We start from the raw sequence: 22,817 nt of genomic DNA on the forward strand, positions 1-22,817 counted from the left end.
ATATTATAATTTTAAAAAATATTTTTATTAAATAATATTCTCTCTAGATTATTTATTTTATTCACCCTTATTTGTTATATATTTCTTAAAATATTTTTTATTTTTAAAAAAATTCAACAAGAGTAAAATAGTAATGTTCATTTCACTTTCTAGGAGTTATATAATTATTTTCTATTTGAGGGGGTATTTATAATTTTCAAATAATAACGGGGCATTCGTAGTTATGTCAAATTTTAGAAGAAATAATTGCAATTTACTTTTTTTTAAATTATTATTAAATGTTTTATGAGTGCACATATGCACACGGTGCTCTAACGCATGTTGATAGTTGTGGAAACTTAGTGAAGGCTTTCCATTTTTATGGTTATCTTTTAAGGGTCGTGAAAATATGTTTGTTCACATATAATTATAGCTATCAGTTTATATGTATGGTAAAAAATGTTTAATGTTTGTGTTTGGATCAATAGATTTGGAATTAAGGAGTTTAAGTACGTAATAATAAGTCCATTGTATTTGCTTGGATAATTATATGTTGCAGAGAATTTTAAATAGTTCGATTATCATGTTGTGTTATTTTTAGTGACATTGTGAAGGACTTAAAATTGTTTTAATATGTAGTCATTTTTAATTCTTTTTCTAAATCATTCATTTAAATTCAAATTCGTTCATCCGCATAGAACGAAAGTTTATTTAGACCGAATTTAAATATATTCACATAATTTCTTATTTTAACACTATGTCTTCTTTTTTTAATCCTTACAATCTTTCTCGACTCTAGTTTTCTTTTGATCTAAGAAAAATAATTTATTTATGTTTGATACCCCTATATTTATTGGAATAAGCCCACCTGCAGGACAGGATAGGCCAGCTTAGCTGGCTTATTAGTAGGATAGAAAGGTTCACAGGTCTACCTCCTACTTTACTAAACTGATAGGACCAAAAAATAAATCTATTTCAACTGAACACGTAATCATACAACTAGGTGGGACACGTCATACAACTTGCCCACACATTTATCCATCTTATCCTAAAATATTTATAGGTGATTCCGGGTAAATCGATGGCAAATAAGCTGGAAATCAGCTAGTAACCAATTCCCTAATTTTTAGGCAGATGTGGCAAGGCTCACTCCACCTGATGTATCTCGGTCAATTAAGTCCAAATGACAAACGATTTCTTCTGGATAATAGCCAACTCAAAGGGCTTTCCGACAACGTACAACACTCCACAACAAACCTCGTATCCTGCTCTGGACACGCCTATAAACATAGGCCTTGTGCAGTCATTTGGTAACGTTATTCTTCACACTCAAACTCTTACTTATTCTCATCATTTTCTCTCGATTTTTAAGTTATTCTAAGCTTATATTTTGCACTCTACACGATATATATATACCTTATCACCAATTTTATACCACTATTTTCACTTTGATTCAGGTTTTTTTTTTATTTCTTTCATAAACCGTTACTGAATAAGCATAACTTCTGTTCTGTAGGGTTAGTCCCCGTTGATCTTATGATTTTCCTTGTAAGTCTTTCGATCTTGTGGTGCGGCAAAAAATGCGGTACTATTACTGTTATTGATACGAGCAAAAAGATCATTTCATATGGTGCAACTCAAGATTTTTCGGTCTTAGTTTCGTAATCTCTAAAATGAGAACCTGTAAAAAAGAAAAAAAATTATTAGCACTACAAAACTCAAGTCATAGAAAATGAAAAATCAATGAAAATAAAGAAATAAGATAATGAAGGATCACAAAGTAGTGGGATTTCAAGTGTGCAAATATAATTGATAGTTACAATTTACGAATGGTTGGGTTTGATATTTATAGAGGGCCTCCCACAACCATTGGAATGGTGTGAGACCCCTACGAATTCGAGGGAGGAGCTATCCACTAGCCGCCCTAATCCCCCTTGTTCGGGAGGGCATCCCTAGTTGAGAGGATGCCTTGCGTCAAGAGTCTAGGTACATGTACAAACTGCATGTGTATATCCAGATATACACATAATGGATGTGTGTACTGTGTGTTGGGCATAAATGTCCGTATACGGTGTTAATGGTCGACAATGACAAAATAAGACCCGGTCCAAGAAACCGAGTAATTCAACATATCAACAAGCTGAAGCAGGTAAGCTTTAAATACTGAAACCGAGTAAAGCTCTCATGCTTTCCATCAACCATAAACTCATTCCTACATTTATTTCGGAATTCGTATACCAATCGTATACTGACCCGGTCCATACGCCTCACGTATTTGAGTAAGCAAATTATACTACGTATTTCTGTACGGAACGTCAGACCATGACGTCTGATGCTGACGTCAGTCCAGCATCACACATTCAAGTTAACAGTTAACTAATTTTTTCAATTAACAGTTATATTTTCTTAAGTTCATGTGATCAAATTGTGATTACAAATAAAAAAAAATGAAGGATTAAAATATTTTTTTCTAAAAAATGTAAAGTTTTGTAGGGATGAAATAGAAAATTATTCATTAATCTGAAGTAAATTGAAAAGATAAAGACTATTTGGATGTTGAAATTAAATATCGGAAACTAAAATAAATTTTTACTCTACGTTCAAGATTATTTACTTTTTTTTTTGTTTTTAAATTTTAATGTAAAATTAATAGTAAGAACCCAATTTTAATATTTATTAGATTTTCTAAATGAATAAGAAATGTTTTAAATTTTAATATAACACTCAATTTATGTGCTTAAATTTTCAAAATATTAATTTATTAAATTTTTTATGTGAATAAAGTACATTTTAGTATTGTGTTTATTAGAATGATAAGTGAAAAAATATAGAATGGTATAAATTTTTTATAAAAATTAAGGGTAAATATTATATTTGGTTCCTTAAGTTTACGTTTAGAATCACTTTAGTCTCTCAAGATCATTTCTTGACTTTAGCATTCTTAAATTCTACTTTTTGTCTCAATTTGGTCCCTCTGACAATTTTTCGGCGAGAATAATTTTCTGACCGAACTATTCTTATACATTTTCGTATACCAAAGTATATAAAGAGGTATATCATCACCCTTACCAGGGTAGTTTGATGATCCTAAAAGATTTGTGTAACTTGGAGTAAGTCATTAATAAGTTAATTGGGAGCAAATATGAATTTTCATTCAATTTTTTTGTTAATATCATAAAATTGAATGGATTTTGACTAACAAATGGATCTATTTAATAGACAAAAATAAACGATAGGATATTAGATATAATTTGTCAAACCAAAAAAATATTATATATAATTACACCAACTTCAAGAAAGAACAGTGTAATTATTGGCGCATTACTAAGAAAGTATGTCATGGTATTCCCAACAGTATGCTGCATATATACATCAATCTACATGTGTTAAATTAATAATGAATAATAATGAAGAAGCGAAGCATTTGCCAACGACACATTGCTCGATTGATAAGGTTGAGGCATCATATATGATCAAAAGATTGTGAGTTTAAGTCACACAAACTTGAATATAGGTCTATATAATTTATTATTTATTTATCTCATTTAAATATATTTGCTAATATATTAAATTAATTTCTAAATTTAAATATACTGAATAATATAATAAATTGTATATTTTTGTTTAAACAAGGAAAGCATTAATTAATTATAACCCAACCACTATAAATTCAAATTGAAATAGTCAAAATGTAACTTTAGCTATGTACACACACACCAGAGACAACATAAAATTTATATAATTACACAAACCATCACTGATGATCAAAAATCAATAATAGTTTGTATAATAATTTTGATATTTTTTAAGAATAAATATTTAAATTTTCAAAAATATAAAAATAATTTATATAAAATATTAATATTTATTTTATAGAATTATTAAAAAGAAAAAATATCCCCAGAGAACCACGCGGATAATGTTCTAAAACAAAATAACTGCAAAATATTATTTAACTAAAAAGTAATAATAATAAATAATAGTGAATAATATATTTTGTTAGTAAATTAAGTGGGTCCGCGTCATGTTATTTGATTGGAGGAGTGACGAAGTCGTTGACTTTTCAGTATCATGTGCCTTCCTTTCACATGTTTGTTATTTTCTTTCTTTCTTTCTTTTTTTAAAAAACGTGATTTACTAACATGTATGTATATTTATCTTATTTTATATAAATTTATTATAATTATCTCATTCTTTTTAAACAATTTATGTAATCACTAATCACCCATTAAAAAAAAATTGCTATGCTGAATTATTCAACTTTAATTAAAAATAAATATTAAACATATACATCCTTGCCTCTAACTTCACATAATGATAAAAATTCATATTTTATTTTGTTTTATAATTTTTAAGATTCAAATATCAGTAATCACTAGGAATTTATGTTGATTGAGGTGTGAAAGAGAGAGAGAGAGTAGTTTGAAAAGTCTTGAGAGAGAAAAACGCTTTCTTGCTATGGGGTGTGTGTGTGTGTATACATATGTATATATATAGATAGAGATAGAAAGTGGGTTGCTCATATTGTTGGTGCCAAACCACCACTTTCCTCCACAGCTTCTCCTCTCCTTCACAGAACTAACATATTAACCCACACCCACACTAAATTACTCTCTCTATTTTCTCTTACTAAATATCTTACAGAGAGACAGAGAGATGGGAACCTGCTGGCCTAAGCCTGTTGATAATCATTCCACCGCCAACACCAGACCCCCCAGCCCAGGTACTTATACACACACCTTTCTATATGTATAAACACACACACACACCCGCGTGTGTTTCCCCCCTTTCTTCTCTTTACTACATATATATACTGTATAAAAATCTACTTATGACGCCGGCCGCACCGTTTCCCCTTTGCATCAGTCCGTAGCAACAACAACGACGCGGCGGCGAGAAGTAACAATCAGTCCACGGCTGTGGGTGATCGAGGAGGTGGAGGCGGGCCGGCGGTGCCGCCGAGCGGGCGGATCATCACACCCAACCTGAAAATGTTCACATTAGAAGATCTGAAGAGCGCGACGAGGAATTTCAGACCCGATACGGTGCTGGGTGAAGGAGGGTTCGGGAGGGTTTTCAAGGGGTATATTGATGAGAAAACGTACGCGCCGTCCAGGGTTGGGGTCGGAATGCCTGTAGCTGTCAAGAAGTCTAATCCAGACAGTGAACAAGGCCTCAAAGAATGGCAGGTAATTATTTACTGAATCATTACCAATTAATCATACATTTTTTTTTATCATGTAATCTATTCTATTTTTAACAAACTACTACAAAAAAAAATGTGTCGAAATTCGTTTTTATTAAAAATAATTCATTACACTACACTGCTATATCTGTATTCCGATTCATTTATAAATTGTGGAAAAGTAAATAATGCGTACAAAAATTCAAATATTCGTACAAAATTAAATACGATAATCTTTTATACGTGACAAATTGTATATCGAGGGACGAAATAAATATTAGGCTCACATTTGGGATAAAAAAAAATTTATTTTAAGGATTTAAAATAAGATTATGGACAAACATCTTTATGCATGTAGTTAGGATTATTTTGCCTAATAATGCACTTCTCACACTAGGTATTATCATTGGGTGCACCTCATCAACGTGACCAAGATATTATTGGCATAAATTTGAGGGAGAATTGGTTGTCACATAGCATCATTTAATGTGTACTAAGGACTATTTTTTTTTATTTTATTTTTTTGATAGAGTAAAATCATATTTTGGAATGCCGAATTGCATAAGTTTAAGGTTTTGGTTCAAGTTTTTATCAACGTGTAAGTACTTATCTAATTTTATATAAATTTATTATAATTTACTTTATGTTTTTTCACAATTTATGGAAATTTAGTGAAATCATGTAATTATTGTCTTTATAAAATAAAAGATATAAATTTATATAATATTTTTTTGGGTAAATTACAACAGACTTCATGAAGTATATTATAATTACAATTATCTTCTCATTATTTGAAAAATTATAAATACTTTTTAAAATTAGCGGTCATCTAAAAAATACCCTCTCGTAACAGCTTATTGTAGGGGGAGTATTTGTTGGACGTCCATTAATTTGAGGGGTATTTATAAATTTTCAGACAATAATAAAATATTTATAATTATAATAAAGTTTAGGATGATTCGTTATAATTTACTCTATTTTTTATTTTTAGGTAAAATTAATGGAGAAATAAAAATGGATGTGCACAAAAGTCAAACTTGTATTTCTTTATAAAATTAATATATGCTTGTTTTATTAATTAAGCCTCTTAGCTGGAGTTGACGTACACTTTTATTTAAATACAATAAATTTTCTAATTCAGTTATGATTGAAAATTCTATTTTTATTTTAATATATAAAACGTTGACCACTAACACGTAATGTTTGCACCGGGCGTGATGACCTATTATAGTATATGATGGTCAAAATCTCGAGCTAGATTGATTGAGTTAACCCATGTCATTGACCTATTCAATTTACTTCTACCTCTAAATCTTTTTCCTATTGTAATTAAAATGCGTCGCTATTGAAAAGCGGTGGGTTCGAATTCCACGAATTTTAGTATATAATTTAATTTTTATAATAGTGTTTTTTTTTTTATACTATGACCGTGTTTGAATTTTAGAAATATCAATATATTGAATTAATATTTGAATTTTGAATAAATAAATAATATAGTAATAAATGAAATTTTATTTTTTTATAAAATGAAACTGATTAATACCTAAACAAATTATTAATTTTGCCATGAAAAAATTTCATATTATTGCACAATGTGTAACAAAGATGGTTTGTCATATTTGTGTGGTCACGTTTGTAATAAATTATAAATACTTTTTAGTTATTTGAAAAGTTACAAATACCTCCTTGATTTTAACGTTCCTCTAACAATGAGCCCATTCCGTTATAATTATCATTCAATATTTGTTGTGAATGAACTAAAATGCCCTTTTTGTTTATGAATTATAATTTTATAATTTTAAAAAAAGTAAAATACTTTTATGAATTAATTATATTTTATTTTACTCAGCCTTAACTTTTTTTTCAAATGTTTATTTAAAAAAAATCAAGAAGGATAAAGTAATAATTTTCATCTCACAGTTTAGGGGCTATATAATTATTTTTCATTTAATATGAGTATTTGTAAATTTTCAAATAATAAAAGTGTTCGTAATAATGTCAAATCCAAAGAGAGATAGCTGTAATTTACCCTAATTATATAGCTACGATTGGAGCATAAATAGATGTAAATATATTTAATTGGATTTGCATGTATTGGTGCAGGCGGAGGTAAAATTCTTGGGGAAATTCAGCCACCCGAATCTTGTAAAATTATTGGGTTACTGCTGGGAGGAACGACAGTTCCTCCTCGTCTACGAATATATGCAGAAGGGAAGCTTGGAAAATCATCTCTTCAGAAGTATGCTACAAATAACTTGTATTGCAACTTGTGGAATAATTTAGCATGATTTATGATGGATGTCTGGAATTGCAATGTGCAGAGGATGCAGCAGAGCCAATTCCATGGGATGTAAGGATTAATATAGCAATAGGAGCAGCTCGTGGGCTTGCTTTCTTGCACAATACAGAAAAACAGGTCATTTACAGAGATTTCAAGGCTTCCAACATTTTACTTGATGCGGTGAGTTTCAATTCCTTAAACATCACAATATAATATCTAGAGATAGTTCCTCGGTCATTTTATAAAATTTCGTGTAATTATATCTGAATTTATGTAGTTTGATAAATTATATCTACTATCCTCACGTTTGTTTCTATTTAACAAATGAAATCCCTTCATTAATAAAAATTTACCGAACTTGTTGATATTAACAAAAATGTAGAATGAAAATACATATTTCTCCCGATTGACTCATTACTCACTTATTGCATATCAAACAAATCCTTTTTTTAACTAAACTAAGTTTAGACATCTACACACGCATATACGTGTGTGATGAGTTATATATTCACCCTTATAAGGATATTGGTTAGAAAAAAATTATTTGAACTGTAATAGCTTAGTAATAAGTCGATCGAGAGTAAATATAAATTTTTATTTAATTTTTTTGCTAATATTAGCAAATTAGGTAAATTTTGGCTATCTAAATTAGGTCCGATCGTGTAATTATCCCTAATATTTAATAACCGTCTCTAATTATAATAAAACCGTAGCAAAATCTTATTATATTGATGTTCTTCTTTTTAGAGTTCCGGCCCAGAATTTTCGTTGTATAATTTCTTAGAACCTCTGTTTATGTCAGAAAATAAAGACAATTTTATGTTTATTATTTATAGGAATACAATGCAAAGCTCTCAGATTTTGGACTCGCTAAGTTAGGTCCGGTAGACGGGAATTCACACGTAACAACAAAGGTTGTCGGGACTTATGGCTATGCTGCCCCCGAGTACATGGCCACAGGTAAATTAATCGTTCCTTGAATTTTGATTCTTATTTTCTCCAAATATTGATGCATCGTATAGTCTTGAAAGGTAAATTTTTTTATGTAATATTAGTCGACATATAGTAAATAATTTTTGTGTGAATAGCAAAAGTAGGATACATTTAGCGGTTCGTAAAATATTCACTGCACTGTTGTTAAAATGCTGTAATTATTTACAGGTCACTTATACGTGAAGAGCGACGTCTATGGTTTTGGTGTGGTATTATTGGAAATAATAACGGGCCTGCGGGTGCTGGACCTGAACCGGCCCGGAGGGCAGACTAATTTGGTGGAATGGGCTAAGCCTTCTCTACCCGACAAGAAGAAGTTGAGAAAGCTAATCGATCCGCGGCTTCAAGGCAACTACCCTCCCAAGGCAGCATATGGGGCAGCAGAACTCATACTAAGTTGCCTTGAACCCGACCCGAAGTGTCGGCCCGGGATGGAGGAAGTATTGGAGTCTTTGGAACAAATTAGAGCAATTCAAATGACGCCCAAAGAATCAAGAGCCCAATCGAAGCCCGATCCACCGCATGGGAACCATCATCACCACTATGGGCAACGGCCTCCCCGTCACACCCACCACGGGGCTGTCGGAGCTAGGGCCAACGGTTCCGGGCAACGGCAGCATAATAATCTAAAGTTGGCCCGGAGTTATTGATTTGGAATTGAGCTGGGTTTATGCTTTGTTGTAAATTTGGGCCATTGGTTTATCTGGATTCAGGCCCAATTTGGAAGCCCAATAATTAGTTTCTTATACCCAGGATGACCCGACCCCTTGAACGCTTCTTTCGCGCTATACCCCTTGGGAGGTGGAAGAAAGGGAAAAATTCCATTTATATATAGTAGGGCCCCAGAATGTCAAAAGGTGGGGGTGGGGGATGGTACCAGTTGTTAAGACCGTTCTTGCTATTGTGACTATCTATTATACGGACAGACGTATTGTCTTGTGTTAAATTAACATATATATATATATATATATATATAGTCCTACACTGTTTTGAATATTTTGATGTGTTCTTGTAGATTTAATTATGAATATAAATATACCTTAACATAAAATAAAAATTAATCAATTCTCAATATTATACACAAAAGTAATGGGATAAAAGTCCGAATATATGCTTAAAGGTATAAATTCTCAAATATTATGTGCAACAAGAATTTGATCATTCATTTTGGTGCAATATAATTAATTACTACACCGAAATTTTGAACATAAAAAAAATAATACACTCTCACATAAATTATAATTGATGATATTTGGGTATTTATCATTGGTAGAGCCAATAGCAAAATTCAATTTATAATATGTTGCACAGTCGGGCCTAATTCACTCAACACCAGCAGAGTTAAAACCCTACTAGCCTCATCAACTTTCATTGTCTAGCGGGAGTGGCAACATCTATTTCGAGCTCAATTACAACAAGTTTATAGTCCATCCACTACATCAAACATCTCAACAATATTTCATACTTTAGGTATACCTCCCTCCAAAACACATAAATCGGGATGTACATACCATATGTATCCACTTGATTTTAGTCTATTTTTCCATTGATATGACAGATCCTCTTCCTACTAGCAGCAGACGCATACGCCGTGGCAAACAAGTGGATAAGCTTATCCAAACAAAATACAGCATTTCACAGAATTTGAGGATATCTTAACCATTCTCAAATTCTCTCAAAGCCTGCTTCTGTAAATAGGGGTTCAAATAGGACAAAAAAATTAATATACTCACTTTCCACTCCCCGTATGAATTTTAGCACTATCCTTTATATTTCAACATCTCTCTCCTTATTTTGACATATTTTACGAATTAAACGTGCTAGATCATACATTTTACTTAAAGTTTTATATTTTATTTTTTCAAGATTATATTGATTCAAGCATGAAAGTTCTAACCTCTATTTTGTAAGTTAATTCTTCAATTACAATAAAATATTTAAATGATACTTCGATTTATATAATGTTATTGGACTCTGATATACGGTAATAACATTCATGTTATATTGGTTATTGAAGCATGCCATAAACTTAACTGAATGCAGTCAAGCCCAATTCAAATTATAATTTTTTGGGAAATTGGTGTTTTGTTTACCTTTAATTTCAAGAACTGCTTTATCAAAACAAACTCTTAGGGGCATTTTGGCCTAGTTACATAAAAACTCTTAGGAATAGGGCCATTTTAGTCAGTTACATAATTGATTTTAAGATAAAGTGATTATAAGAAAAATCAATTTGGAAATGATTAATACAAGAAAATTTGATCATGATCATTAAATTCATAATTCATTATACAAATACAGATTGTAGATAAACTCCAAACTTAATCTCAATTTTAAGTTAGTAAACATTTATGAAATAAATTAGATAAAAAATAATTATACAAATTGAACTTTTATCAAAATATAATTTCAGTAAATATTTAATCCAAGAGTGATTGTTAGAAAAAAGACCAAACTACATAAGAAATCATTTCTTACATTGAGATAAACATGGTGGCTATTAAACTTAGAAGAGCAATCTCCCATTTACACCCTAAATATACATTTGGAGAGTCTAAAATGCAGCAAACTACTTCATCCAGTGATCACAACAAGATTCATCAGATTTCTAGCTGAATAAAAATTTACAATTTCACATAATTCCAAAACAAGTCTATTGTACTATGTTTCAGATGTCCATACTTGCAAACAGCATCATTTAGTTTTCTGCATAGAGCTTCTTGGATCTCAATGAGTTGATGAGATCTTCCCCACCCGACTTCGGAATCTGTACCTTCTATTGCATCGACAGGTCGTGCAATAGAGATAATTACACCGCCATCCCTTACACTCATATTTTACATCACCAACTCCCCCTTGAGAGACCATATTTCCAAGAGAGAACCCGTAACGTATAGCATGATTGCATGGAGTGTCAGCGTAACTTCCCAAACTTTAAGAGGTTTCTCTGTAATAAGCCAAAACCTCAGGGGGTGTCTATGCAATTATTCCTTCGTGCACCCGAGTCACAAACTCATAACTCAAGTTCGCAGCAAGAGCACCAAAGTTGTAAATGCTGCTTTATTCCACTACTATAATGACAAAGGGTATCTAAAACCGGAAGACCTACCAAATTGCGTTTGGGAACCAGAGAGAAAAGAGAGCTTAATCGTTTGACTCCTTGACGATCGACATACGTCAATGCACTCCTCCAGATCGGCGTCGCATGTTAGTAGTACCCATTCAGCGTCATCGTCCAAGTACTTGAGGTGAAATCCACTTGAGTTCTCCACCCCAAATCGCCTGGAGATCTCTTGCAGTAAATCTTTGTATTTCCAGTTATTTTGCATGCGGAACCGAATAGTGTCCTCCCCGTACGTGACTTTTATCCGTGGAGGGTCTCCTTGTTGAGGTTTTTGGCTGCCGCCTTCTGCTGCCAGTGGCGGATTTCCTGGTTTGTCGGGCCAACAAAAGGATACATGGCTTTGGGACCTCGGGAGGAGCTTCGGTCCATCACTTGAGAAGTGCAAATTTGCATCACTTTTCGTTCTCTTGAACATGCTATTATCAGGTTCTTCTTTAACCACTGGATCCTCAACCCCCGCAACACTCGTTGAGTAAGAATTTGGCTGTGCCCCACTAGAACAACATTGACTTGAGCTCGAACTCTGACTACCGGAAGAGGAAGGTGACACAGATGCAGCAGCTGGAGGCCTCAGAACGCTGCTCTCCAGTTGTCCCTCCAAGGGCCTTAGGTTGTCCGTTGATTTGGAATGTGAGAATGGGGTTGTTCTCGATGCATTTGGGGATGCAAGTTCGGGGAAGTTAGAGTAGAAAGACTCGATCTGCAAAACGCCAGAGGCACCCTGGACGGAGTCAATCACCCGTTGGATCTTTTGTAGGGAGTGACCAACTTTCTTGATCTTGCGAGAAGGCCAACGCTGTATTCCGTGCTGCCTGCATATCCTCTTCAAAGTGGTGGGACAAACTGAATTTGACAACAGAAAAGGTACGGTTCAGATATCAACAGTAAATGCCATGCATCACAAATCCCAAAACAAAAAACTACCGGGAGTATCAATGGAATGCCCGCAGGGGTAAAAGATCTTGAGTTCTCAAACAGTCTCATGAAGTTGGGGCACTAATTTTTCTAAGTTCTAATACATGAAAGAAAGCCATAGTTTCCATATTTGAGGAAAAAAGCTATTGCTCACCACCGAGATTCCTTGCAGCGTCCTTTAGGCTTCCGGCGAAGTGTTGCCGAAGAACTTGCAGTGTTATAGTTTTCTCTCCTTTGATGCGTCTTTTCTCGCCTGTTTTGTTCGTGTAGAGCGAGCTACCATCGCCAGAGGTTGAAGTGTTTGTGTCAAAAGTTACACCTTCTCTTGGATTAGAATCAGGTTGAGCTAACCTAACGTCTGACGATTCAGCCAACACTTCTCCAGATTTTCCATTCTGGAACGGGGAAACTGCACTGCCACTTTCCTGATGGTTCACTTGACTGGGAAAAGGCTGCAAAAACTGTGCATGATCTACTTTGTGGACTTCTTTGCTAATACTCATTACTGGAGTATTTGCTGCTTCATCTGCCAAGCCAGATTCTTCCAGCAACTCTTTCTCCGAGACAACTCGTAAAGTCCGGCAAACATTTTGTATAATGGTAGACAAGGAAGTGAGCAATTTCTTCTGTTCTTCAGGGTCCTTACAGTTCATGGGCAAGAAGAACTCCAAAACAAAGTCAGCCGAACCAGTGCAGATACTCCTTAGACGTATGGCCACAGCAGCTTTTAGTCCAAACATCCTCGCGTGGTGGGAAAGAGGGTACTCCGTCTTGTTATAAGCAGTTATGTCAGGCGAGAAACAAGGTTGGTTAGTTCTAAATGCCCGACCGACGATACCTTGACCTTTTAACAAGTGGTACTCAGAGCAAGCATCGTGAAACCCCTGAATACGGGAATCACCTATGTAGCAAGCAGAATCGACTGGGGAAACACAGTTTCTCAAGTTTTCGTCAGAGTGCCGACATCCTCCGTTACCTTGTAAGGTGCACTGGACCCAAGTCTGAGCCAGCGGCAGTCCATGTGTTCCACAAGCAGATCTCAAAACCTCAAGAATTTCAGGTAATGCCGCTTGGTAAGACAAATCAGTCGTCTGCAAAAGGACCAAAGTTATTATTGTAATGAATTGTGTCACTAGCTTCATCAACAGATTTGTACAGAAAACGTCCAATTACCTTGACGTTCTGAGTGCTTGAAACTTCAGCAATCCTCAGATCAACAGCCTATAAACAAGCAAATTGTTTCATATAGATATCAAAATAGAAGATATTCCTTCTCGTTACTTGAAAAAATTGGTGAAAACAAAATAGCAGGATAAAAGGCATGCTTTAAATCTGTAGCGAGACATTGTAAATATTGCCTGCTGAAGGACTTAAGGTATATTTGGGGTGAGCCACAGAACAGGGAACTTAAAGAGTGATACTTGCATCATAGTACCAAGAGAATATAATGCAAGTCTTTGCACCAATAAAATGAAGAAAGTTGATTTGATATAGCTAGCGAACAGGAATCAAGCACACGATCTTCCCTGCCACCACAAACTTCTTATACCACGGGGTAAGAAGTGTTATTTACATTTCCTGGTTATCAGCAAAAGACAGCATCAGAGCAAATACTCTTTTCAACATATCCAGAACCGGTATCTACTTTAAGCCTTTTGTTGCACGGAACTCCATCAAAGAGAGTTGTGACCATAAAAGCATGCAAACAGAACAACATGAATAACAAAGATGCTTCGTCTCATCACTCGAAGAAAATAGGCCTGAAAGTAGATTATCTTCTGTGGTCACTTGTATGAGTAAATTATACATTATACTTCTGAAGAATGTCCAAAGTGATTGCAAGAAAGACCTTCGATATTTTTCAGCAAATTACATGGTGATTATGGATCAATTTGTCATCAATATAAAGCATTGAAGTTTATATGTAGTGCAGGATATAAGGTAACTAAAGCGATGCATAAACTTGATAGGAGTAAAGCAAAAATTAAGCTGAAGATTCAAACCTCAAGGGCTTTGCAGACGCTTTCAAGTTCTGGACGATATTGGATCTTCTGTGTGGTCAAGACAACTTCGATTACTCCCAGACAACTGCGACTACCTTGTTCGAGAACTGGAACTGCAAGGGTACCTCGAACATCATATTGCTGAGCATGACCAACTCTCGGGTACTCGTCCCTTGTAAAGAACCGAACATCAGGCGTCCACTCTGGGACCTTACTCCTAAAGACCCTGCCAGGCAATCCCACAACCTCTTTTGAATCTTCCTCGGCAGGGAACTGAAAATTCACAGAGATTTCTCTGTAATGAGCAAGCCTTGGGCAGTTAACTTCAAGAGAAAAAGGTTGATTACTCGTGGTCAGCACACGCTTGCCCCCTCTAATAACCGGCACCCAAACTTGAATAAGCACATCTTTATCTCTCGAGCGATCTTTGATATAACCAAGAGCCTGAATCAATCGGTCCATCACCGGCGTTGAAGCTCTCGGCCCAATCCACCACCGTTTGGTCAGTTCAGAAACTTCAAGCAAATAATTCTCAGACTGAGCTGATGAACCAAAGGCATTACATATATTCTCAACATGAGACACGGGTTTCTTGTAATGCTGTGGGCCCTGAGATTGACTGATGGACAGATTCTCAGGGAAAGATGATCTTTGCCTCTCCTCGTGGCCGTCCTTAGATGGGCTCCCACCAGATTCACCATTATTGGCTTCAAGAACCGGAACCGGCCATGCAAACGAAGGTTCAAAAGGCGAAATCGGAGTCGAACAATCAAACTGTGAGAACTCAGATCCATTTGCCTCCAACCAACACCCTTCCATTAACAGTTCATCCATGTAATCCAAATCCATAAAGGTATCAGATGGAGTTCCAAGAACTGTACTGAGAGGAAGAACACCTTCCTCCATTACTGCAAATCCTCACACCAAATAGCCAACAACCTACCAGCAGATCCAAATTCCCACACAGTCAACTGCCCAGAGACAATCTAATGTTCAAGTTTTAGGCTTTCAACCACCAAACCTGTGGAATTAACCAAATAGTTTTCAATTTGTCTTAATTAATAACAAGAAGTAGCATAGAACCAAATTATTGCAGAGAACAGGAGAATCTAAAAAGGAACTCTAGTTGCTGAACTGTTCCCAGAGTATCAAAGAACAAAATTTTTATGTATTCCATCAAGTTGGAGAGCTCCTTTTAGCTAATCATAACAGAATAGTCATAGCTAAGAAAACTGAAAGGATTAGGCATATTATTAATTCAAGAACAGGAGAAAGGGCCATGTAAAAGTGAGCTCAGGGCTGTTAAAATTTAGAAAAACAGAGGGATGTCAAACATCAAGAACAGCAAACAAGGAACAAACTAAAACTTTCAGAAGATTCTTTTTCAACAGGCCAAAAGCTACAACTCCATCCTCCCATGATTCTTTCTTGTTTGGCCAAGAAAAGGGTTGCTGAGAAATAATCAACAAAAATCAAAGAACTTTTTTAGCAAAGACAAGACTAAAAGATTTTATTACCCAATAGAACAGAAACCACAGAAATAAAAGAAAAATCTGGCAGAAAAGATTTGTCAAAAGAGAAAAGAGCAACTCACTATGTAGAAAAGATTCTTGGATATTCAATTTCTTCCCACTTTTATTAATTCATAAAAGAGAATATATTATTTTCATACGCCCCCCAAAAAACTTATTGTGGTTACCTGAAAAGCAGGAACTTCAACAACATGATTTCTTGGTAGGGTCTTATGTGCTAATTCTTGTACAAAAACTTTCTTGTGAAATGAAATCCCATCCACAGAGAACAAAAGTACAAAGCAAACCTCTCTCTCTCTCTCTCTCTCTCTCTCTCTCTCTCTCTTAGTTGTGATTATCTGTCACAGAAAAACTCACAATATGATTCTATTCAAGCCTAGTGTGATTTCTTGATAGGAAGGGAGAAGATTCTTGTTACCAAGCATGTGGGGCCCACCAGAACACCAGCCTCCCACCACCCAACCACCCTTGGGATTCCCACCCTCTGGTCAACTGTGCTGAACTGCCAAAAAAACAAGAAAAAAAGTAAAAAGAAAGGAGCATCACATACAGAGAGACTGAAACTGATGTTTCTCTTGCACAGTCGACAAAAGGGGTTATCAAAAACAAGCTGAGATACCAAGAAGAAGTCCAAAGAACAACTCTGTCATGCAAGTTGTGAATGGTTGTGTGTGTTTGTTGGGTGGGGAAGGAGAAGGGGTTTGGTTAATAGCAAAGACTTTAGTATTTGCAACTTTACTATATTTAGATGCTTTTGCTACGTTTCCCAATGGCACCCACTTGCGAATCTCACCATTATTTTAAAGTAATTAATTGTAATTATCGAGCTGCTGATGATGTTGAAGCAATGAATCCCTTCTCCCAATCCCACCACTCCCTTGTGCGTGTGCCGCTGTAATCCATTCTTTAAAGTGCAGAAAAGCTTAAAGAAATGAGAGGGTGATGGCCACGATTATGAGGACTGCGTGCCGGATTATGAACAAGAATCCATTTTCCATTCATCTTTTATTCTTTTGTCATATTGTGTGATGGGAACAATTTGCAAAAGTGACCACTTTCTTTTCAAAAATTAAAAAGTTGATGACCATAACCTCTCTCTCTCTCTCTCTCTCTCACACACACACACTGACACACACAATGCAACTTGCTGATGTTGTTGTCCCCTCTCTCTCTCTCAAGACAACTTGCTGATGTTGTATTCCATTTTATCTTTGGTCAAAACTTACATATACACTCGCTCTTAATCCAAGTATTGGGTTCTTTTCTTTAATTGTATTTTTGACTGAAATGTTTGTGATGATACTCTTACTATAAGTAGAGGGTTCTATGAGAAGCAAATGGAAAACTAATTGATGATCTATATTTTTGCTCCATTTAATACTCCTTTCTCTGTAAATGAATAATTCCCACTGCATTGAAAATAATCAGTGGGTTATATTATAATGGCAAAATCTCAATTACATTTGTTCCAAGATTGATTATAATTATCACTTTTGGAATATATTTTTTATCAGATGAATTTATAAAGTTAGTCCCACATAAAAGGGTCATTTCATATTTGATCTAGGGCTTTATGAAATTTTAAAAGTAAGTCCACCTTCAGTTAAAAATTACTAATAAAACCCAAAATTATTGCCGTAAAACGTATTTCACGTTGTAAATGCCAATTGAAAATGTGTTATATGTTTTGTCCTAACACATATATACTCATATGACTTTGCATGGCCAAGAAATTTCTAGTCTTGTTGTGAATTAATTTTAAATTTTTATTCATTTAAAAAAATATCGAGTAATATTTCATGCTAACAATCTAAGTATTATATGGAAATTTTTTATAGAGCAAAATGTAAACTCTGATTCAGAAAAATAACGTTTGAGATATCACTGGGCAATCTCCGGCCCCTTTTGACAAATTTCACACTTATGATAGTTGTATTTTTACACCACAACTTGCAAATTTGCTCGTCAAGGAGAGGAGGACTTGAAACTTGGGACAGGCACATGGTCTCATTTCCACGAATGACGCTAAATGATGGTTTACGACTAGATTGGTGCCTTGTCGTGCGAGGTATTATCTGTTTTGATTTCGTATGAGCCTCACAATTTTGTCCTATTAAAATGTCTCACTAAGAAGATGAGGCTTTAGAAATTATAAATTGCTCAAACTCCTCATCTACATGCAATATGGATGTTTGTCTACATCAACTTGAATTATTGATGTGAAACACATAAAATTTACGAATTTGCGATGGTACGAAACGTTTCTAAAATGAGTAAAAATGAAACAAAACTAATTCAATTTATAATAAATTAACAATAAAAACTTAAAGAAAAGAAATCTTACGCAATTCCCTTTGAATGTTTTTGTTCCTTAATGATGTTATATCTATAATTGAGTTAGTAGGAAAGGGAAGCGTCCGAAGAAGGAAAGGAGCGTGGGTGCACGTACTTTCAAAATGCGTGGGGTCAGAAGAAGATACCCTAATATAGGCCGGCGCCCCCAATAATGCTCTACACTTAAACAAACTTTTATAGTTATTTATTGTTATTGGATCCCAATAATAATATTTATATAACATCATATTAAATTAAATGTATTTATATTTATTCTTAACCATATTTTGATATAAATTGAATTTCTAAAACTATAAGATTAGGAAAAAATTTGGATAATCATCCAATCACATTAATACTAATAATCGAAGCATACTCGATGGATGTATAATTTATTTAATTTATTAAATGAAGACGGGGAAGATGAACTGAATAATTAATTGAAAAAATAAATTAAATTTAAATATGCATAAATTAAAAAAAATTATTGATAGAGTATTAATTAAGAGATGGTTATTTGTGGAAAAAAAAAGTAAATATATTTACTGGTATTTGAATTAATTCATATCTGGTCAGCCAAAATTAATTACCTTTATGACACAATATGCAATAAAATATATAATAAAAAAAATTTAAATTTGATGAATTTTTTTTATATAAGCACAGGCAATAAAAAGATTAAAAAGGTAATAGTAGCAATGAATATTTATAGAAAAAAAAACATAAATTTAGTAAAGTAAGAAAAATATTTTATAATATTTATACAATAAAGTAGAAAAATATTAAAAAATAATAAGGACCATTACTTATAGCCATCATATAAAAATAGAAAAGAGAAAAGCTATAAAGTAATGTATAGTACCATACACATTATAGAACAGTACATTCTAATAGAGTTAGACCCACCACACAAATATTAAATCATAACAAATTAAATAAAAACATCATTGGTAAGATAAAATTATATATATATATATATATATATATATACTACCCATTTCTATCTTGTACTCTTTTAAGTAATAGTAGATATAGGGACAATTACATTTTTTTTTATAAGGTTTGGTGTAATTATACGTAAATTTTTTATGGTTGGAAAAATTATATCTAACATCTTTAAGGTTAGCTTCCATCAAACAAATAAGTTATTCCATTAGGCAAAATTCACTAAATTTGTTGATATTAACAAAACAACTGAACGAAAATTGATATTTGCTCTCGATTGATTGATTACTGACTTATTGCATGTCAAATTATTTTTTTCGAACTAAACTACCTTTATAACTGTGAAGACATACATCTTCACATGCATTAACGCGTGAAGACGTATGAGAAAATTTGATCATAGAAAGATTTATTAATCGATTATGTTTGAAAAAAATACCTGCATTAAAAAAATACAACTTAGAAATTATGGGGGGGGGGGGGGGGGAGATTTATCACCAAAATATTTATTATAATTTTTAGTTATAAGTAACATTTTCATCGCATCTAGAAAACAACGATTGAGGGGGTCATTGGTGGTAGGAATGACACGGCGTCTTTCAAGTTCATTACTACATCGGACACATGTTTTAGTTTTCAAATATCTTAATTTAATGATTAAAATTGAAATAACATGAAAAAATATGATATTATAGGTTGGGATTTAATCAAATATACAGATATTTGTCTGAATTCATTTGAATTTATTATACTTTATTATTTAATTATCGAATATTAATGTAACAGGTAACTATTGTTTCTATTAAAACAAAAATACGTAAGCAATTCCTTTCTGATGATCAACATAATTAAATATTTAAATACTAGGGATAATTACACTCTCTTTTTATGAAATATGATGTAATTATGCATAGACCCCTTGTAGTTTGAAAAATTACATCTAATACTCTTGTTGTTTGCTTTTATCTGATAAATAGGTCCACCAAATAGTTCAAATTCACTGATTTTGTTGATATTAACAAAAGAACTAAAAGAAAATTAGTATTTACCTTCAAATGACTTCATATATTGCACATAAAATAATTTTTTTACGAGTAAAAACTACCCTTATAACAGTGAAAATATACATCCTCACATGCATTAATGTATAAAGGTAACTGGGCTATAAAAATATTTATTTGACTTATAATAAATCAGTAATAAGTCAATAAAAGGTAAATATAGATTTTTATCCAAAATTTATTAATATCAACAAATTCAATGAATTTTGACTAATAAAAAAACTTATTTCTTGGATAAAAACAAACCTCAGAAGTACAAAATGTAATTTTTAAATCACAAAAAATCCACATATAACTACATTAAATATTAGGAGAGGAGAGACATAATTATCTCAAAGAATTATAACGTATTCAAATTTCAAATTGACGATGACGATGATGATTCAATCCAAATTTTTTAAAATATAATGATTGGCTGGAACACGAAAAAAATTTTGAAAATTTAGAAAATAATTAATGAGAAAAAATATTATAAATAAATTAGAATAATTAAATTAAGGTATTGTAATTGGTGGAGGCGTAGCAATTAGTCCATTAGATAAAAATAATATTTGTTTGTGGATTATTAGCAACAACCTAATCATCTAACAGTTGGATTAAAAATAAGAATGCTATTGGCACCTACATCGTATCTATTTGGTAAGAGATTCGTAAGATTCTATATTAACACACCATCCACGACATATCAAAATCGTGTTCTGAAAATTCGATTCTCTGTATTTCAACATAAGAATTTTGTTGCAAAAGAATATTAAATAAACCATTTTTTTCTCAATTATATATTTGATCATTTGATAAAATGCTGACAAGATGTATTAATAGTTTTAGAGCAAATAATACATTTAAGTGAAATAAAGAAAGGAAAAATTAATGTAAAAGCAAATATATATATGACAATGCAAATCCATATTTTTTTTTTTTATTAATAAGATCTCGATCAGATCCACAATCTTTTGATTATAAGGAGTATTAGGATTTGCTAATAATCAATTAGTTGAATAGAGATCGTCGATGGTAATCCCCTATTTCCATTGTACTAAAAAAAAGAAGCATCAGAATTTGTCCTTAAAATAACGTATAATTAAAAAAAAAGAGGGGGGTTATATGATGTTCAATCTATCGTTTCAATTCAATACGGGATGGTATATAACGTGCATTTATGCATTTCAATCAAACCACCTTAAATCAAATATATATTTTTTACTTTGATCAATACCTCATTAATTTGTGATTGAAAAGACAAAACTTACTTAGTAAGAAGGGAGCTGTGTGAATCGGACAACCTTACACGACTAAAGTTTCATAGGATTGTCCTTAAAAATGGCGAGAATTGGAGGGATGAAGGCAGGAGTTGGTGGAGGTAGAGTATAGAAAGATGGAATAATATTTAAAATGTAGAAAGATTTGATTGGAATTAAATAATAAAAACATGGGTAGTCCAACAATGTAAGAATCTTGAGCTTCATGCATGTGAATCTCTTTCAGATATTCTCAGATTCAGATTCACATTATTATATATAATTCCATTTGGGAGTTGGACAATAATTTTGTTTGGGGATGCTCTACCTAAATATATATGTCTTTTTCCTAACACTCATTTCAATATATATATAACTAATTAATTATAACCACTTGTCATATTACTAGTCTTATTTGGTTAATTTTATATAACGTAGGCATGTGTTTCATATCAGTTGTAAATAAAAAAGTTGAGTAGCTTATAAGTCTTGTTGCTTCGTCTTGCTAACAAGAGGCCTTTTAGAAACAAAGTCGAGAGATTCATACAAAATAAAAATGTAAAATACCCTATTTAATGAGGTACCAATTAAATCGCAAGTCATACATAAATGTAATTTTAAATGGAAAATTTTCGAAAAGAATGTAAGTGTAATTTTAAAATATTTTAGAAAAAATATAATTTTACATTTATGGAAAAAGACAAAGGGAATTGTCCCAAAGAAACATTTATGTCTTGGCACGTTAAATATAAATTAAAGAGAAAACAGAATCATCTAGAAAAGTATAAATTTTATGATAAAATCAAAATTATTGACCTGAAAAATTGTAACAAATGGGTGAGTTGAGCGTGAAATGGTCTCAAGTAATGGATCAAATATTGATTTTGGTCACTATCATGCTTACGAGTTGCCTTCTCTCTCTCTCTGTCTCTCTCTCTCTCTCTCTCTCTCTCTCTCTCTCTCTCTCTCTCTCTCTCTCTTGTTTCTCATTTTCCTTTATATATATATATATATATATATATATTTCGCCTTCTTTTAGTGAAAATATTTCACCTTTTATATATCGAGGTTGATATATGCTTAAATATTTATTTCGATAAATTATATCGATATCCTTAAAGGTAGGTATAATTATACAAAATATTATTGGTTTTTGGTAAAATCACAAGTACAACTTTTGAGGAGTGTTAATGTAATTAAGTTATGGGGTATATTTGTAAAATTTTA

At 32.9% G+C, this 22,817-nt stretch overlaps 2 protein-coding genes across 5 annotated transcripts; one reads left to right on the plus strand and one right to left on the minus strand.

Moving 5' to 3' along the window:
- Positions 1-4,492: 4,492 nt before the first annotated feature.
- Positions 4,493-9,434, plus strand: LOC105158883 (putative serine/threonine-protein kinase PIX13). Its single transcript, XM_011075785.3, has 6 exons — positions 4,493-4,702; positions 4,846-5,168; positions 7,268-7,403; positions 7,486-7,625; positions 8,282-8,405; positions 8,607-9,434. The coding sequence occupies exons 1-6, from the start codon at positions 4,636-4,638 to the stop codon at positions 9,086-9,088; spliced, it is 1,272 nt and encodes a 423-aa protein (XP_011074087.1). The 5' UTR covers positions 4,493-4,635; the 3' UTR covers positions 9,089-9,434.
- Positions 9,435-10,870: 1,436 nt separating this feature from the next.
- On the minus strand, positions 10,871-16,723 carry LOC105158884 (protein NLP5). 4 transcript variants are annotated; one of them, XM_020692431.2, is made up of 5 exons: positions 16,563-16,723; positions 14,481-15,501; positions 13,651-13,698; positions 12,632-13,568; positions 10,871-12,405 (listed from the first exon to the last, which is right to left on the minus strand). In XM_020692431.2, the coding sequence occupies exons 2-5, from the start codon at positions 15,384-15,386 to the stop codon at positions 11,510-11,512; spliced, it is 2,787 nt and encodes a 928-aa protein (XP_020548090.1). In that variant the 5' UTR covers positions 15,387-15,501; positions 16,563-16,723; the 3' UTR covers positions 10,871-11,509. The 4 variants fall into 4 exon arrangements, with proteins under 4 accessions (XP_020548090.1, XP_020548089.1, XP_011074088.1 ...); XM_020692430.2 differs by lacking the exon at positions 16,563-16,723 and adding an exon at positions 16,431-16,520; XM_011075786.3 differs by lacking the exon at positions 16,563-16,723 and adding an exon at positions 16,180-16,418.
- Positions 16,724-22,817: the final 6,094 nt, after the last annotated feature.

This window comes from Sesamum indicum, linkage group LG3 (assembly GCF_026168435.1).
Source record: "Sesamum indicum cultivar Baizhima isolate 11 linkage group LG3, ASM2616843v1, whole genome shotgun sequence".
NCBI lineage: Eukaryota > Viridiplantae > Streptophyta > Magnoliopsida > Lamiales > Pedaliaceae > Sesamum > Sesamum indicum.

What these genes read in the sequence shown, in the direction of transcription:
- LOC105158884 (XM_020692431.2), bottom strand. Translation starts at nt 15,386, where the DNA reads ATGGAGGAAGGTGTTCTTCCTCTCAGTACAGTTCTTGGAACTCCATCT. An exon ending in GCGTCTGCAAAGCCCTTGAG is followed by an intron (nt 13,699 to 14,480) that starts GTTTGAATCTTC and finishes GCTTGTTTATAG; the next exon opens with GCTGTTGATCTGAGGATTGC. An exon ending in CGCTGCAAGGAATCTCGGTG is followed by an intron (nt 12,406 to 12,631) that starts GTGAGCAATAGC and finishes TGTCAAATTCAG; the next exon opens with TTTGTCCCACCACTTTGAAG.
- LOC105158883 (XM_011075785.3), top strand. Translation starts at nt 4,636, where the DNA reads ATGGGAACCTGCTGGCCTAAGCCTGTTGATAATCATTCCACCGCCAAC. An exon ending in CACCAGACCCCCCAGCCCAG is followed by an intron (nt 4,703 to 4,845) that starts GTACTTATACAC and finishes CCTTTGCATCAG; the next exon opens with TCCGTAGCAACAACAACGAC. An exon ending in CCAACATTTTACTTGATGCG is followed by an intron (nt 7,626 to 8,281) that starts GTGAGTTTCAAT and finishes TATTATTTATAG; the next exon opens with GAATACAATGCAAAGCTCTC.